Source organism: Harpia harpyja, chromosome 3 (genome assembly GCF_026419915.1).
Source record: "Harpia harpyja isolate bHarHar1 chromosome 3, bHarHar1 primary haplotype, whole genome shotgun sequence".
NCBI classification, from domain to species: Eukaryota; Metazoa; Chordata; class Aves; order Accipitriformes; family Accipitridae; genus Harpia; species Harpia harpyja.
In genome coordinates this window covers 77,728,491-77,747,006 of record NC_068942.1, presented here as the reverse complement: position 1 = coordinate 77,747,006, position 18,516 = coordinate 77,728,491, and the positions used below count along the sequence as shown (strand labels likewise).

At 46.1% G+C, this 18,516-nt stretch overlaps 1 protein-coding gene across 4 annotated transcripts in view; it reads right to left on the bottom strand.

Annotated features, from left to right (window-relative positions):
• Positions 1 to 868: 868 nt before the first annotated feature.
• The window catches only part of ARMH4 (armadillo like helical domain containing 4), a 68,863-nt gene continuing 51,215 nt past the window's right edge, over positions 869 to 18,516 (bottom strand). For 2 of the 4 annotated variants that reach the window (XM_052783527.1, XM_052783528.1), the window contains exons 6-9: positions 6,640 to 6,671; positions 5,507 to 5,611; positions 1,854 to 1,988; positions 869 to 1,657 (exon numbers count right to left, since the gene is read on the bottom strand). In XM_052783527.1, the coding sequence (XP_052639487.1) occupies positions 1,589 to 1,657; positions 1,854 to 1,988; positions 5,507 to 5,611; positions 6,640 to 6,671 (341 nt within the window). In that variant the 3' untranslated portion in view covers positions 869 to 1,588. The remainder of the gene's footprint in view (positions 1,658 to 1,853; positions 1,989 to 5,506; positions 5,612 to 6,639; positions 6,672 to 18,516) is intronic. The other 2 variants (XM_052783529.1, XM_052783530.1) reach the window with 2 other exon arrangements.

Below are 18,516 nucleotides of genomic sequence, written 5' to 3'. Positions count from 1 at the left end.
CCCTCGCCCCCCCCCAACCTCTCCTCCCTTCCACTTCCTCAGAGGCTCAGTGGGATTTACTCTCCGTAGATGTGCGGTCTGGCCTTGTTTGTCTAATCAGGTCTCCTCCGGCAACAGTCGCTGTTCCTTGTACGAAGGATGATTCCCCACAGAACAGCGTTTCCCACCTCAGAAACACGGATGTTTTGCATAAATGTCAGATTGAAGTAATTTCACAACCGGAAGCAGAGATAAAGTAGCGCAGCCCTTTTTCTAGCTATTTTGACAGCATTTCTGTGCAAAGCAACATTAGTTTCCCCTGCTCGGTTCCCGTAACATCTCAGACACCGGCTGTCTCCCTATGCAACACGGTGCTAGCAGCCCAGGCAGCACGGCAGCTTGCCCTCACCCCCTGCCACCCCTGGGCTTCACCTCCACAACCTTCTGCAGCCATCTGTCCTACAGCTTCACCTCTTCCCCCACGGCCAAGGGTTCCCAGTGTGACCATTTCACCTCCCCATAGCAGACATCTCTCCAGCTGTGGCTGCCGCTGCTTTCCAACTACCAGCCACGAATCCCTCGACACTGACAGTCACCCGCTCCGCAACCTTTGGTGCCTTTCTGCATGGGGTGGTCTGGAGAGAAGACCCACCCAGATCCCCCAAAGGGATTTCAGCTTTCAGGGGCTGAAAATGCAATTACTTCCAGCGGCTAAAGGAGACAGATGCTCCGCTTTCATCTCTGTGCGAATGCAGCCTTGTGAAAGAGATGAACCACTAACTAGCGTCCTTCAAAGAGGAGGCAGAAGCCGAAGAAACCTCTGACCTGCCTCTTCTCTTACCTACTTGCACACTGAACAAAAGCTAAGAGATCCATGCAAGACTATCCGTCAGTAGGTGAGCGCTGGTATTTATTGTGCTGTAACAGACAGTGCTGGTTGAAAATGGACTAGGATTTTTGTTGTGAATGGAGTGTTGAGGCCATTCCTGTGTGTCTCCCAGAAGCGTGGAGCAGAGCTGAAGGAAGAAAGAAGGGGTGAGGGTCGGGGAACCGAGTGCAGAAATGTGCTTCAAACTGTATCAACAACACTGTACATGGGCACTTCTCAGGTGGCAAGGGATACAGTTCAAGTGTATAACTCATTAATTAAGCAGAGCAGCTAATCTTAGCACTAATGAACTCTAGCTCAGGTAATGTAACATTTAAAATTAACAAATTGGACAGAAGTCATTCACAGTAAAGATTTCCATTCCCGGGTTAGGTGAGAGCTATTGTTATGATTAGATTACTGCCAGCCAGGACCAAAACAGTACACCAGGGTAATAGGAAAATAATCATCCATATGGATCAGCTCCAGCTGTAACAAGACGCGCTGTGGATCTGAATGAGGCGCCGGGTGCAAATGTGAAATCTCACTACTGTATCAAAACAAACATCACTGCGCGGTACACGTAGAGCATAGCATGCCGTTTCGCCGGGGTGGTACCGACCACTGCTCGGTGGCTCGGGGCGGCGGAGAGCAGCGATGCAGCAGAAAGTCGCTTGTTCTTTTTCTCCCCCTCCCTCCTTTTAAAAGTCACGGGCTATCACAAGGGCACTGCAGTTCGATTCAAAATTCATCTTCAGAGCTGTCAGCTAAGAGCATGACTCGGTCTTGCATGCTGTTAAATTCCCTCTGCTAGGGGAAGAAAAGAAACATGGAAGAGCTCCACATGCAAAAAGGAAACGAAGAGCATTTGGATCCCCCCCGTACTCTAACTGAGAGGTCCCGGGCGCTTCAACCCAGACAAACCATAACCATAACCAGGCTGCACTCTCTCTACAGCCAAAATGAGAGTGGGTGGGATTGGGGTTTTCCTTTGCGGTTGTCGTACCTTTCTTTTATGTCTCTTTGAGCCATTTCTCCTTCGGCGATTCATAATCTTAATGCTGTAGAGTGCTCCTAGGATAAAGAGAGCTCCAGCTATTCCGACTCCTACAGGAACCAGCATCCCCGACATGTATCCTGCCTATGCAGAAAAGAGAGAAGCAGAGCAGCACTCACAAGACCATCCTTTCAGAGTCGTTTTGCACCAGTCTAGGACTGCAATATATCCCTACGCTGCTTTCATCAAAGTTGATTGTATTTGAGTCCCTATCACCCGCCTGCATAGGATGAGCCCTGCTTCCAGGATTCCTAAGCAAGCCCCCAACCAGCCCCACTCCAGGACCAAGCTGGTAAGCACCACAGCTCACTCACCATCAGCTTTTGCTAACATATACTTCCTTATGATAGCTGAGACATTGCAGTGTTTGCCCGCCTTTAGGAGAGGGAGCGATTTTGGTGCAGTTGCAAGTGCTGGGATGGAATGTCTCTTAATACAGGTGAACGTGTAAAGGAAAACCTCAACTGCCAAGGGCAGGCAATCCTGAGCCACAGCAAAGACCTGTGAACACCCAAACAGCTTCACTACATGCTGGGTAGAGTAGGCTGAGTGCTGCTCCGAGCTCCCCCAGGTGCTGCCAGCATAAATCAAGACACAGGTATATGTCTGGCCGTGTTCAACAGAGCTCAATCCGGACAGTCGAAAGCTGCCGTTATGCTTTTCGGCACGAATCCGGACTAGCAGTGCGGTGCGGAGCGGTACGGTGACGAGTGCCTCGGCATCCCGCTGCCCGCAGCCCTCCGCACCGCAGCCCTGGGGGCGGCAGGAGCAGGCAGAGGGGAGCGCAGGGCAGGCAGAGGAGCCGGTGTGTAAGAAAGACCCACCAGGCGAGAGGGCAGGCACCAGCCGGGGAGCGGGCAGAACGGGCGAGGAGCTGTTTTCGGAGAACGGCTGCGCTGCGAAGCAGGGACGCTGACCTCCGTCGTGGGAGGTGGATGGGAAAGGGACCCAACCTCCTCCTGGCCAGCTCTGATTGCTGGAGCGTGTCTTAACCGTGGCCAAACTGCTAAATACGCCTCCAATAAAGAGTATCACACAGCTCCCGTGCTCCCCAAACAGAGACACGTTGCATGGGGGAGCAAATGCCCTGGGACACTGATGTCACATCCCAGCACGGGGATGGCAGAAGCTGCTCCCGACACCTGCAGCTGGGTCTCCGAAGGAGCTGAAATGCAAAGCCAGGCTGTGCTCACTTTTTGCAGGAAGAAGCAGCAGTTTGCCCTCTCCCTGTCCAGCCCAGCCTCAGCCTCCTCGGCTTCGTACTCAAAATCTTTGAACCAAACGCTTTCGCTTTGCATGGGAAGGGGTCAATTGCCTGAGCAGGACAATGATGTAGAGGGAGGGCACGCACACCTTCAGCTGTCCTTAAGGGAAGCACAGCAAACGTAAATCAGCTCTAATTCAATTGCTGTGATCCGTATGTTTGCATTGCCCATTAAAAAATAATATAGATAGCATGACTAATTCAAAATTACACATTTAAACATTTCAAATCCTTTGGAAAATATTCCCGAGTGCTTGTTATTTTATATTTTACTGTTTTAAATGAAAATTAACTTAGGTTTTAAAGTGCCAGATTGCTTCAGCGTCCTCTTCAGCACCCTTAACTAATTCAGGCTGGGGGACTCAATGGAGTAAGGGAGGCAGGTACAGCCTGGCTCCCTCCCTCATTAGCGCTGCCTTTGTTCACTCTGCAGCAACAGAGTCCTCTGTTGTGGCACTACAGCTTTACCCTTTGCCATCTACACCCCCCAAAATAGATTTTACACCTGCCAAGGGACACATGTGCAATTCAGAGGACTATCAGACAGCTCTTAGCAAGCCTCAGTCCATTGCTTACAACTACTCATCTTCATCTGCATTCCCAAATTGCAACACAGCTTAACAACACATGCATATACTGTAATTGCTTTTCTGCCATAATCCACTGAGTCGGGGGGGGGGGGGGAAAGCTATTCAGTGCACACTGCCCTGGCTTCATACGCTTACTTGGAGAATAAAAATAACTGCTTTCATCTAGGGCAGATACAATGCTAACAAGGGCTGTTTTGCTCTCCCAAACCCCTCCAGATGCTGTTCAGTGCTTTAAATAGTAACACCTTTGTGCCTGGATCCCGAGGCTTAAGGGATGTTCAGCTGCATTGTGCAGGTTCCCTGAACGCCCTCCCAGAAAACCCGGCCCCGCTCAGCACACGTGCTCGGAGGGGGGCTGCATGCCTGCACCCCAGTTCCCCAAAAAGGAGGTTAGTAAGAACACAGCTAAGAGACTGTATCTCCGCGAGGCAATTAAGGTGCCTTAATTGGGTGACCTAATTAGCGCAGCGTGGGTTTTTCTATTTCTGGAACTTTGCTGCTGGCGTGGGTGGTGAGGGGAGACTGGAAACGGCTTTTTAGCTGCTGCCCAACTGAGTTTCCGTATCAGAAATCACTGGTTTTAATACAGTGAACTCTCTAGCCCGTCCGTGAGCCTTTATCACGCCCGGACAGCCCATGCCCTTTTACAGGCTTCCCCTAACAGCTGGACCGATGATTTCTACCCCAAAAGCCTGCAATGTGAAGCAGATCCAGGATCTGTTCTCGCAGCCCTTCTGTGTCACACAGCCCAACTCACGAGAGCTTCTGCACTTGCCTGATAGGCTACCCCATTCCACAGGCAGCTCCGAAGCCACTTTTTTACCCCTTGCCCATGGGGAAGACGCAGCTTCTTTACAGATCCTAGGGATGCTTTTAATACACTCAATCCATGACCATGACCTTTCTGGCTCCACTAGACTTTGAGGTAACAGCAACAGAGGACTTCAGAGGAACCTCATGTCTGTTATTCGGCATACCAAATGCAACATTTGCACAGTGTTTGCAGGAGACCAGACATAAATCTGTCACTGACCCCTGCTCCCGGTCCCATGCTCCCCACAGCCTTCCCTCTCCCAGCAAAGCAGCCCTGATGGACACAGCAGGACACATCTCTCAGGGATGGGATTTGCCAGGATCCTCTTCTGGATGGAGGGATTGTAAAATAGAGGGGACAGGGCTCTGCCAAGAGCACATGACAGGGGCACGTATGACTGATGCTGATAAACTCAACAAGGAAGAGGAGGAAATGGGGTGAGCAGGTTTATTTGCAAGTGATTTTGCTACACCAGCATTTGGTTGGGGTGGGGGAGTGTTTTTTATTGGGCTTTTCTAAGGGAAACTGTGAACAAGGTGAAAGATCTGCCTCCACACATCTGCCGTTCCCCAGAGGAGGGAGATGGCTCAGGGCCGAGTCTCTCTTTTATGTGGACACCAGCAGATCCTCAGTTATACCAATGGGTGTGCTGGGCACTGCCACGCAGTCCAACATCTACCTGCAAGAGGTTCAGACTCTACAGAACAACTCTGCTGGAGACTGGAACATGCCCCCCCACTCCGCAATGGGGAAGGACAGAGGTAGCCAACAAGGTGCCAAGAGGAAAGAAGTGAAAGCTACGGCCTCAGTGAGAAGATACCTGATGTCCCTGAGCTTGTGTTGTGCTGGCTGGGGTAGGTCTGGCATGAGCAGGTGACCCATGCATGTTACATTCACTCCAGGCACTCAACCAGTCTTGGTGTCTGCTTTTTACCTTCATCGGGAAAACCATTCTCTGTCCTTTCAGCGTTCGCTCTGGCTGAATCCCAGGCCAAGGTGCTCTGCTATGAGCATAGATCGTACTAGACATGCCTCCTTCCTATTGTAGGCAGAAAAGCAACTCAACACAGGCTGGGCAGGAACCCACCTTAAACCCTTCCACTCCCCAGTCCTGGAAAACAGATACCCAGACCCCATCTCTCTGTTCAGACTTGATGGTAAGGTGCTGCCGAAATTTGGTGGGTATCACATGGGAAGGCTGGGCTCATTGGGTGACAATCTGCTTAAGCTTAGAGATGTATTTTCACGGGCTGGAGTTTCCTATTGAGTCATTATTCCTTGTGGTGGGTTTTTTGTCTATTGACTCTGATCCTGTTCAAGAATTTCCAAGCCCTGTTGAGTCACAAATTATTCTTGTCTTAAAACACTACTGTCACCTCATTTCTAGCTTCATGGCTTTGCCATCATGAATGCAACATTTGGAAGGCTTCACAACCATTTCAAAAAGTTAATATTTGCTCTAGGGCAGCAGACCCTAAGAAGCCATCACTGCCTGTGGCTGGCACAACTCTTGATTCCATGTACCACCACCCTGTAATGCTAGGGAGAAAAGATCAGGGTCTGTTATCTTTTCAGTCTTCCTGTGTTTTCTCTTTTTCCTTCCAGGAATTTGCAGCTCTTCTTGCACGTAGAGGCAGGAAAGGTCTTGTCCAGAGGTGCTGGCGGGGCACGCAGCCTCTCACCAGTGAGGATCACCACCAGACCCTCTTGATTTGGATCCAGAACCAAGCTTAGGACTTAGAGAAAAGGGGTGGAGGTAAGTTAGAGAGGGCAATAAAAAAAGTAACTCAGGTAGTCTGAAGAGCAGGTCATTTTCTAGTGCAGAGAAGTCTATCAAATACCCCTGACCCTCCTACTGCTCTTAGTTACTACTCATCAGGGATGTACTGTGGATTTACACCACTATATACAACAGCAGCATCTGGTTCATTTGCCTCCCAGAGACAATTTTAAGCCCTTTCTCAATTGTCTTTGCAGAGATAAAGAACTGCACTGACAAGAGTTTATTTAGTCCTGCAAGTAAAAATGTTTTTGCTTTTAAAGTAGTTGAAATACTGAGCCTCCTACCTTATCTTTCAGCTTCTCCATCCAGCTTCTCACTGAAAAATAAGACAAAAAAGCTGTAATCATGTTACTTATGTTATATTAATTAGTAATGAAGGATAATGGTAGTATTAAAATAGACACTAATTAACTTGACAAGCTGATAACACTTTTCATTAGATTTCCTCTCTTCTCGTTCATGAAAAAGAGCAAATGCAGCAGATCAACACCAGAAACTCTTCAAGTGAGTTGGCAGGCAAGAAGCTCTCTTTTGCCTGTGCAATTCACATCTTCAGAGCAATTAAAAAAGGAAGATGAAAAACAGTATTTCAGGTTGTGGGGTTTTAACCAGCGCTTCTCATACACACACTGGGATGTCTGACAAGGAGAAAACCTTACAGCATGGCTATCCCCTTCCACTGCCCTCCTCCACATATTCTTCCCTCTATTTGGCATAGCCTGTAATGATGCCTAAAAGAGTATTATTCCCTGTCTTTTATTCCCCTGCTTTTCTGGAAGCAGCTACTGCCTGCTCTGGGAAGTCACCAGAGGACTGGGATAGCACTGGAGGTGCTAAATTACTAAACCAAGTAAATTTATACTGCCATCACAGAGACTTTCATTTCCTAACAGTCAATGTAAGTCCTATGAAATATGGTACCCAAGAATTAAAAGTCTTTAATGGCATGTACTTTGGGATGAAATATTCAGCTAATCTCAAAGAACTGCAAGCGCTTTGCAGCGGGTGCACGACTCATTAACTCCACAGGTGACTGGATTTGTCTGCATTGCACCGAAGAGAAAATGCTCTGCCTTTGAGAGATCTGCTAATATTTTAACAAATTCCCGCTCATAGGAAAGAGGCATGTAAACAGTTAAATGTTGCTTTTTTCAGGGTTCGGCAACTGTGTTTTAAGCCCTAGTCAAGGATCCCCATTTCTCCAGGAGAACAATGCTACAGGCACAAGGGGACTCTTGGATGCACCATTGTCCTTCTGAGGGATAGTTCTCCCAGGATGCATTAAATCCCAAATGTAACACACCGTTTATGGAGTGAGACCCTATTTCCAAGCCTGCTTTCTTATAGAAGCTCCCTTCAAAGATTGCATTAGCAGTATTAGTCTGCACACGCACGTATAGCACTCAGGGTAACCATCCTTCTGAAATGAGAGCCTTATTGTGAGTGGGGAGAGTGCAGCAGTAGGGCCATCAGTAAATGACAGTTTTATGTGTCAGATACAATACAGAGAAGCACAGCAGCTAGGAAGTAGTAAGACTCAGCCCAGACATCAGCATCACTGAATTAAACTGCATTATTTTAACAAGTTCAAAGTGATTTGAATAATCCCTTTTTAACTATTAGTAACATAACACTTTCCAAACAGATGGATCCCAAATTACCTAGAAGTGAAAAAGTGTGAAACAGGCACAGGAGCATACATGCAAACTCACTTATCTCTGACAGGTAGCTAAGGAAAAAAATGAGTTATCCAGGAGACAGACACCCACAGCACTAGAAGAGGACAAGAGGTCTTCTTTTATCAACTCTTGCCACCATTAGTCCTGACCTGCATGGACTAAGCTGTAGTAAACTCAATTTATGAAGGTGCCATCGTCATCGTCCTCTGCCAGTCCAAGCCTGCATGCCTTGAATGTCACTCCCAGTGGAATACCAGAGAGGAAGGAAACACGTGTTCCCCTGGGCTAGGTTTCTCAGCTGGGTTTCTAGATGTAACACTAAAACAAACACTGGGTGTAAACATCACTTAGACTTGCAAGGAGACCCCCTGTGCTGCTGCCTTGCTGACAGGCACGGGAGAGACCGAACACTGGGAAGATTCTGCTTAAAAACACAAATATTGCAAACCAAAGGAATTCATCCCAAAATTCTTGCCAAAGAACCTTCTCATGACTCTCACGTTTAACGATGCTATCGTGTTTTACTCCAGGCCGCCAGGAGGAGTGGTGACAGTGACTCACAGTCACACAGTAACAGCCACAGCTTCAAAACCACAGTCCACATTTTGGGGCTTTGGACCGATGTCCTCTGTGCACAGCCAGACAGCTACATGTGTACACACAGTGCGTGCACACAGCCGGTTAAACACGCTATGATGCTCAGTTGGCCCTAACTCAAGCTAAGCACAAAGCCTATTTTTACACGTCTTTCACAATAATTATATGGGATCGGTGATCTCGTCAATAGTCAACCCACTTTCTTGCAGCTGAACAACAGTGTCTAAAGCAGCAATGAACTCCGGAGTATTTCTGACAAGTCAGAGGCAGGGACTGATCTAATAATATTCTACTACCTATTTTCAACAGACACAAATTCTGGCTTCATTCCTTCCTGCTCCACAAAACAACAGCAGCATGTCCATTGGGACCCACCAACTCTATAGTACAAATCTTTATTTGCTATTTATACAATTGCTTATTATTAAAACCAACCTTGTTTTCAGCCATGTAGAGCACATGTCAGATGCCTTCGTGAATCAACGCAAGCCAGAGGAAAAACACCACAACGTGATTTCTCCCAGACTGGGCACCTCTCCGAGAGATGCTCTAATGCAGTCGCAAGCTGGCTGGCTGGCTGAAAGCCTCTGACCTGTGCTAGAGGAAAATAATGGTCCCAAATTCAGGAGGTTAAGGCAGCAGGAGGTCAAAAACCTGGCTGGCCCTTCAACGTCCTGGCAGGACTGCACCGATGTGCAGCAGCAGCGGGTCCAGCTCTCCCAGGCAGGAGTGGAGAGTGCGGAGCAGCCGCAGCCATGGTCCTGGACCCCCTGGCTCTGTCAGGCTGGGGCCATGACAAGTCAAGGAGCACCGGATTACTGTGAGTTACAAACACTTTTAATGTCGCTAACGCACAAAACTCTTTTAACACCTTTGAGGAAATGACAAGCCACTCTGTCATTAAAACTGAGCGCTTACTGCTCCAATTATTTACCCATATGTGGACACTACGGGGTGTGGGTAGGAGATAAAGCACTTTTTCAAGTTGGAATTGATATCTATGCTAAATAGCTACCATCAATTAATTCTGGACTTCAGACTCTAATTATGCATCATTATCCATAATTAATATTCTGAACTTGGTCTTGGAAGAGGAACATTGTGGATGGCATCTTCTCATAAAAGTGTAACACTCTCCGAGAACACTAGGTGACTTGCCAATAAGGCCAAGGAAATAATTAGTAACAAATACTCTAGTCCATGTATTTTTCATCATCCCTTTTTTTTTTTTTCCTTCCCTGATCACTGAATGTCCTGAACAAATGACAACAGTCTCTGGGTGTGAAATCACTAACAAGTGTCTGCAGTGCTGGCTTGTCTTCCATGGCATTTTAAGGACAGTGACTAGTCCAAACTCTCAGCCTCGGCTTAATTTTGATCCCTTGGTTTCCTGGGAAGCTAAGTTAGATGAGCACTTCTGAAAATTACATACATAATCTGACATTGCCTCAGTGATTTATATAATGTCTGCATCACTGCAAATTAATTTTAAATAACATATAGCTTAAGATTAAGCAGGTCAGGAGCATGGAGGAGGAGCAAGGCTGTCTGGCATTGGCGTCAGAGCAGCCCAGGATGAATTCAGACAATTACAGATGCACCGTGCTATTTTTAGCCATTTTTACCCAGCTTTCCCCTTCAAAATGTGCAGCCAGCTATTAAGAAGCCACGATGCCGACTAAAGAAGTTAGGCTAATTTGCAGAGGTAAGCAGCAGCCTGTGGTGCTTGCCTGGCTCTTCCTTGGAAGACCCTGGTCCAAAGGGACAGTCAAAAAGTCCCACGAGCGAAACCTTTCTGAAAGTTCAGGTTTTGCCAGATGCAGGCTGAAGGCTCAGGAGAGGGGCAATAGGTGACATCTGAGGGTCTCTGGTACATGGCACTGGATGGCCCAACATCTCCTTTCACCACTGAACTCTTCAATGCTATCAATCCAAACTAATCCTCCTGGGAGATGGCTCTTGTGTTCCCATCCCTCTCCTTTCCACTGTGTTCTACAGCTTTGCACCCCCTACAAGAATAGATTCAGCAAGCGTACCCAAGCTGCTCAATTGGGTTTTGCGGAGCTCCTCTTTACAGAGGGGGTGATCAGATATAATTTACAACGGACAATCAAAGAGGAAGAGGTTTGGAAGCTGCTTCCAAGTTCAGCTGGAACGATCCTCTGACAACGAAGCGTTTGCATGATTTCTGTCAGGGAAAAATCCAGTATTTGCTGCTTCTGACCAAAGAAAATTAAATTAATGTAGCATGACAGACTATATTCACTGCAAGTCTAAACCACAGTCTGACACTTTCCTCCTAGGGAAGAGTCTGACCTCTTGGTGCTCTGCTCAGGGATCTCGCAGCATCCTCAGCTTATGGCCCTGCAAAGTTTCGCTACAAACAACTCACCTGAAAGGAGAAGGGATGTTAACTGAGGGCAAAGATCTGGAAAAAGCACACAAAACATTTACTACACAGTAACTCCCACGGCTACTGTGCATCCCCACCATGGAAAAAAGTGGGCCCACACGTACCATTATTAGAATCACAGAATACAGAGTGTCTCAAGTTGGGAGGGACCCATAAGGATCATCGAGTCCAACTTGCTGTGCTCTCCTTCCCTGAACCCTTACCGGTGGCCTTCACTCACGATCTCACTTCTTGGTGCTGTTCTGAGGACTGTCCATCTTCAAATAAGTTCTTTCTTATTAGCCAGGTCTCTTGAACCCCCTTTTGTTCTGGAAGCTGCAGGGTATCGGGTGCCAGAGCCAGGCTCTGCCTTTAAGACTCACCATAACACACCATCAAATCTCTCGCCAAAGGCTTTTCCCTGCTTCCCTCACCACCCCCCTCTGAAATCAGGAGCACAAATCAAGTCCTCTGGGCTTCATGCTTTGCCAACTTTTAGTAATCCTAATTGCCTAATTATCCACTCCAATGCAATGATAAAGCTGCTTAATAATTCTGTTCACTTCTCATTCATTCTCTCCCTTCCCAGATAAGAAAATGCAAAGACTTTACCTTCTGGTGGAGATTTCAATCAATAATTCATGCCCTCCTGCCATCAGTTTCGTCTTGCCCTTCCCCTCTTGGATGCCCTGCTGCTTTATCTTGTCACTTTAATTTCATCTTACCAGTTTTTTTTAATCATATTCCTTTTTTTAATCATCGTCTAAAGCAATTGTGTTTTTCCGTGGCAAAATCGGAAAATTATCTGCCCAGTGCATCTCGCTGTATTTCCAAATCCAGCATTTACATCTTCATTCCAGAACTTCATCTTGATACTGATGAAGGTACATCCAGCATCTTCTCTTTTAATAATTCTCCACCACGACCACCAGACCAGTGGTGAAAATGTGGCACCCAAGCTCCTATACACTCTCCAAAGGGCAGAGAAAAGGACTGAAGGATGGTTTTATGGTTAAGAACTAACCTGGAGCTCAGGTAACCTGACCTGACCAGTACATCTGCAATTCCTTAAATGCAATAGGCTGAGAGAGCTGCACCAAGCTTCATTCTGTGAAATCAGAAAATATCAGTCACCCCAATATGCTTAGGGCATGAAAAGATTTTGATCTAACAGCTACCGTTAATTGCTTTCACGTCTGTCTGAAATCAGAGACCTCCCTATCTCAGGAACCAGAGAAGCTGTTTAAGGACAAAGCCCCCACTGCAGCAGAGGACAGTTCCCACCGCGAGTGATCTGTGCGTCGGACAAGATGCAGGTGGATGGAGCCAAGGAGCAAGGAGAGCAGCTCTTTTTAAGCACTGGTGGTGCCGGCCGTGGATGTTGGGTTTGCTCTGCCTCCCTCTGGCCAGGACAAGGTCTTCGTCCCACCAACGGCTACGGTTGTTGTAAGGCAAGAAAAGGCCAGCTTGGCATATTTGCAAGAGTGTGGAAATTGTACGTGAGGCTTTGTGTAGGTCACGGTACAGTGAAACGTAACTGCACCTTGCAGCTGATGGAGCTCGGCACAGCCTCTTCCATGCCTGCCCGCTACCCTGCTCTTCCCGTGCCCCGACATGAGATGGCTGGGGTCTGCTGTTGCTTCTGGTTGGGGCTGACAACCGGTGGTAGTCAGGAGGCGTAAACTTCGTCCTTGATGTTTAGACTTTGCTAGAGACCCCGCTGCCAGAGCAGCTACCTGTGTAAGCCTCCGCAGTGAGAAAATGGGATGTTACTGTCCTCCAAAGCACCTGTTCAATCTCCATTATGTACATCAGAGCAAGCCATTTGCTATAGTTCGTTTGCCTCTTCCCTCACTTACATGCGCAATTTCCAAGCTGTATTCCTCATTCCAGCAAAGGAGAGCCGGTTAAAGTGTAAAAAATAAATAAAAGATCAATTACTTTAAATCAGTCTATATACTCCAAGCAATCTGCCCTATTACATTACAGATTTCATCCCTTTCTTTTGCAGGTGAGACTTTCTTTTAAATGAGACTAGTAAGAACAACTTTGCAGAAACGCTCTGTGCTTCATCTGCTCAGCTCTGACAAGTTAATGGCACAAGGCTGCATCGGCTCCTTTTCCTTAAAAAACGCAATTGCCAATTTACTTACTAGCACAAATAAATAATACAGAAAATAGCATTTGGTTAGAAGGCAGCATATTTTTAATACCAGAAGAAAAACTACTTGATGGGAATTTTGATGAATGCATTTCCTCCCATGCGCAACTCAAGAAAGACTTGAACAGCTGGATAATCAAACAAATGTCAAACTGACAATTACCATTTAGTTTTCAGAAAAAAAATTTTGTTGGGTGAACTTTGAATTAACAAAGTGAACTTTACTAGTTAGCATGCAACTGTCTGGTTTATTAACTGTACCGACTACAACCTTTTCCCTGTCTGCCCAGCTACAACCCAAGCCTGGCTGCACACTGCTGCCTGCCATGACCTACCCAAAACTCTTCAGAGAGAAAGGGAGATGTGGAGGACAACTCGCCACACTCACCCAGAAAACAGACGTTAAACGGGCTTCCAAACTCCTTCCCTGACCTTACCAATCCTTTTGACACTGCCTTCCCCATGGCATTAAGTCAGGTTTCTCCTTTTCCTTTTCCCTTGCACTTTTTAAGCCATTTTCGACTTTGATCTGCCCGCACCAAGTAGCCACTTGCTGAAGCTGGCAAAGGCACTGCCCTTCTGCCTTTGCATTTCTCTGTAAACGCAGTTCTTCTGCGGTGCCTTGGATACACTTGTTGGCATAGACAAACTATTTGTTTCTCCCTAAGTGATCCCAGACAGGCGCAAGATGTTAAAACAAAGCCAAGGTAGAAAACCTCTCGCTATCCTAAGAGTAAAAGGCATCAGCAGGACGTTACAGTGAATTGGCTGTCACAATTTATTGCACGATTAAACATTTACTGTGCCACACCGTGTCCAAAAGCTGCATGCACTCTGGGAGAGGAAATGCAAACTTTGCTTATGGAAATGGCAATGCCTCTGCCAGAGCACACGCTGGACCAGGTTCTCCACCGCTCTGCCCTGGCACAGCTCCTAGAGCAACACATGGACTTATTTTTCCTCTGAAGAAGTCCTTCTCTTCTGCTGAATACAGACATCTCAGCAACTCTGATGCCTCACTTAGCAGGGAGGCTCCTGCACCAAATTGCCTGGATGTTTTCAAACAGAAAGTTTCACCTGGGAGAAGTGCAAAGCATAGAGACAAGATGGGTGAGGGTGAAGGAGGAAGCACGAAGGCGGTGAAGCCAGAGGACCTGGAACGGAGCACACACAATACTACTATTGACACGTATTGTGATTTATTGCATACAGAAGCTGCCTAATTCCTGCTCTGACTGTGATACTATCTTCTCTCCCTCCTTCTGTAGTCCAGCCTCCATACCATTAGTCTTACTGAACCAAGGAGAGAAAGAGAAATACCTTAAAAACGCCTAAAAAGACCTAAAATGCAATGGCCGCTCTACAACATAAATGTGCCATGACAGCAAGATCTAATATCCTGAGGCTAAAAGCAAATACAGCGTGGCCTCATAGGTAATGGTGAAAATCTCCATTCAAAACTCTAACGCCTGTGTTCCCTTGGCAGAGACACGACAGACAGCAAACCCTGATTTGGGTCTCGAGGGCTTCCAAGCCTGCCAGAAGGTCTTCACGCTGCATTTCTTCTTCAGCTCCTCTCCAAGGGAAGCAGCACGCACAAAGCAGGGTAGTGCTTTCATGGCAGTTTTGGGTTCATCTTGTTGCTCTCTGGAGATTTTTAATCCATTCTCTGTATTACAGGAGTCCAGGTTAATACCATTCACCTGGTCCTTGCAGTGAGCAATGAGGGCACTTGCACAAGTCCAGCCCAGCCCAGTGTGATTTGGGCTGCGGGAGGGGGAGCCGCAGAGGGACTTCAGCTGGGTGGCAGAGCAAAACATCTGTACGGTAAAATTTTACAAGAATTCAGAGTGCAGGGATTAGCACAAACTCTGGAAGAGATATATTAGTGCCCTGAGAAAAGCACTGAAGAAGCCCATGAAGGCTTTCTTTCACAGGACACATGGCTCTTCAATTGCTGCTTTTATGTAGTAATATTTGGACAGTGGTAGGTAAATAAACAGCACAAAAAAGCTGTCTTAAAAAGGTTATTAAAGCTGTAAAGTCCAGACTCATGAGTAAAGAAACACTACATTTTGCATGTTAGGCAGGATACCACTTCTAATTGTCCGTTATTTTTTTCTCAGAGGTCTCCAGTAAAAAAAGTATTGATGGTTTATTTTTCCCCTCTCTTCCTACACTGGAGCAGGTGAACTCCTTCAGCTAAAATTATCTTTAAAAATGTGGGGCAAGCACCATGGAAAAATTTCAGTCCAAACAGTTAAAATTTGGTAAAGATATCAAGAACTAGAATATGACAGAATAGAAATCCAACAGATTTAATGTTTGGCATGGCTGTTATTGCCAGGCAAGCCACACATATGTGCAGATTTACAGGGCAATGCCTTATGGGGGAAGCATTACCCTTCCACCGTAAGCGCATCTCAACCTTAACGATAGATTTTTTAAAAAGCTTTAAGGTACGTTGAGATCCTTAGTTCGCTGTTTCCTGATTTACAGCAGCTGAGGACGTGGCCTTAGAACATAAATTCTTCCTACCGTCAGCGGGCTCTGTGTTGTGTTTGCAATCTGCCCAAGTCATCTCGGGGACTAGAGAAAACAAACCGCGATAAATAACGGCGCGGAGCCGCTCTGCGGCGGTGGGGAAGCTGTGCCATCTGATGCCACCGACACCGGGAGCCAAGCTGCAGAATGGTTCGAGGATCTTTGTACTTACATTAAGCCAATCTTTTAGCTCTTTCTGGCACCAAGTCCCCCTGAAATCGCCGGTGGTTTTGCCTGAGCTACGACTGTAGGATCTGACCCTGTATACTTGTAGAAAAAGAACACGAAATGGAAATCGGTCCCACGCTACCTTTTAATGCCCATTTTTCAACAAGCCTATTTTCCGCTCCATATCCCAGCACCCTTTCACATAATCTGGGAAAGACAGATACATTTTTGCAGATTAAAACTAAATGTCAAGTCACTGTGATGGGGAGAGTGAAAAAGCCGGAGAGGGGGCAGATGGAGAATGCCTCACGCATCCCTCTGTTCTAACAGCATCTCATTTTTGCTGCAGCATGGCAGCAAAACAACGGTTGCTGTTATTTGACTAAATACCTTCCAAATCTCCAGCTGAAGCCACGTGATCTTCCCTTCTACAGAGAGGAGAGGGCATTTCTTCACGCAGCTACTCAACCCACTCATTCAGCCCTCTCTAAATGCAAGCCACATAGACTTTCCTGCCCTCCTGACAGAGCCCGCATCCTTATCTACTTTAAAGAATCAGCAGCTAAACTGCAAAATTTCTTCCTGTACTTCAGTTTATGTCTGATATTAATCAGGTTCAGAAAAGATTCTTGGTTTGCTTTTTTCCTTCCATAAAGAGCAAATGTAATTTTCAGAATCATTTTTCCTGGGCACTCTGTATGAAGGTTTTGCCTGCAACAAGCAAGGCCGAAATAGGGTATTTTCCATTTTTGTATTCAAGAAAAATAATGTATTTTTCTTATTTCAGGTTTTGGCCTTTATTTTGGTTGGCAAGATGCACCACTCTTCATGAAATGACATAAAGATCAATAAAGTACTAAATGGTTGGAAATGAAAATGATGGAGTTGACCTTTAAAGGAAAAAAAAAGATATTGAACTCTGTTTTCAGCAAACAATTATTCTAGTAATTAAACCACAAAGCCCTGAGCATCAATTAGATGCTAGAAATAAAATCTGATTATCTCAGAGGCTCATTTTCATGCAAATACTTAGGAACATGAGCACTGTCCAGTGTTAGTCGCAAAAGGAAAATGCACATGCTTTTATTTGCTAACAGAAAAATTCTGATCCCACATTCCTTTTGCATCAAGAACGGAACGTCGATTCCCACTCTGATTCAATGCTCTTGTGATAAAACACCAAATGGGGACTTAAGGTTCCTGATGCTGGTTCAATAGCCTTGCAATTGACTTCTTGTATAACCACAGGCAAGTAAATTAATCTCTGTTATTCCATTTCCCATCCTTACCATGGGAATATTAAGGGTATAATATATAATATTTAGTAGGTCTTTTCTGTTTCTGTTGTGAGTTGCTTGTGTCAGAGCATCTTCCTACATATTTTAATAGCCCCTACTGTAACACCTCCATCTGGATGTGATGTTCTAGAAGCTAATACAGTACGAATATTAAATCACAGTAATTTGATCTTATTCAGAAACAAGTGCTCTTTAGGAGGTCATTATTTTAAGTATCAAAGTGTCTAGGGTGTTAAGGAAAAACAAATATATTCTCCTTTCCCTACCCCCATTAGCATCCACTCAGACTGTATTACCTATTCTTGAAGGCAGAACATGCAGAAAATTTTTTAACAAATGTTTGCAAGGAGAAACAAATTGTCAAATAAATATAGGACCAAAGAGGAAAGAATTCTGCTGCTCAAAAAGCTGCTCTGAGCATGTATTTGTGACAGAAATTGAACCTGATCCTACTCCTGCTCCAGGAAGGAACATGAAATGTGGGACAACAGACCAAACTCAGCCTTTCCCTACGTGGGGAAACTCCACTAACTTCAGCAGAATTGCACCATTTCCACCAGAGGATGTGCCCTGCCCAGGTGTGCTGCCCCATTATATGCTTGTAGTGTCCATTGATACCTTCAATAACTTAAGGAAAATTGTGCATGCTGCCAGGAGAAGCCCGGCTCCAGGGAGGAGGTGATACCCAACTGCTACTCATCACTCTGTGCCTGCCTGGACTTCATACTCGGTGCTAATGAAGAGTCCATGACAAGATGCTGTTTCATTTAATTCACATAAGGCCTCACTTACTGTCCACTAAGGTCAACATGAAGCTGACAGAAGACTCAGACACACTATACGTTAAGCCCAAAATGGTCAATACCCATCTCAACTTATGGTAAAATTCACAACTGTGAAGGCTGAAAGTCTGTGGAGCAAACCACCGTTATCCAGCTGGGGAAGAAGGAAGAAAAATGAAATAATTAGGCAGGTGAAGAAAGTGAATGGGTTTTCCCAAAACCTCTCCCAGCTACCTGTGATATTCACAGTAGACCTATGGGAATGGGCCCTAGGGAAATCACAAAGAGGGGAAAGGGAATGAGCAAAGGGCAAAGCAAACCAGTGGGGACAGAACATGGAAATGGTAGGATCTTACTAGTAGTACAGTAATTTTCCAGTGTGCTTACACTTCCCAGTGATTTATTCCTGATGTCAATAAATGGCCTCTGTCACTGGCAGATTTTATCCCCTAAAGACCAGAAAAACTCCAGAAATTATGGCACTCCTTGGAAGGCAGGTCGCTGAGAAGGTTGCAGGAGAGCCGGGTACCAGGAGACTGC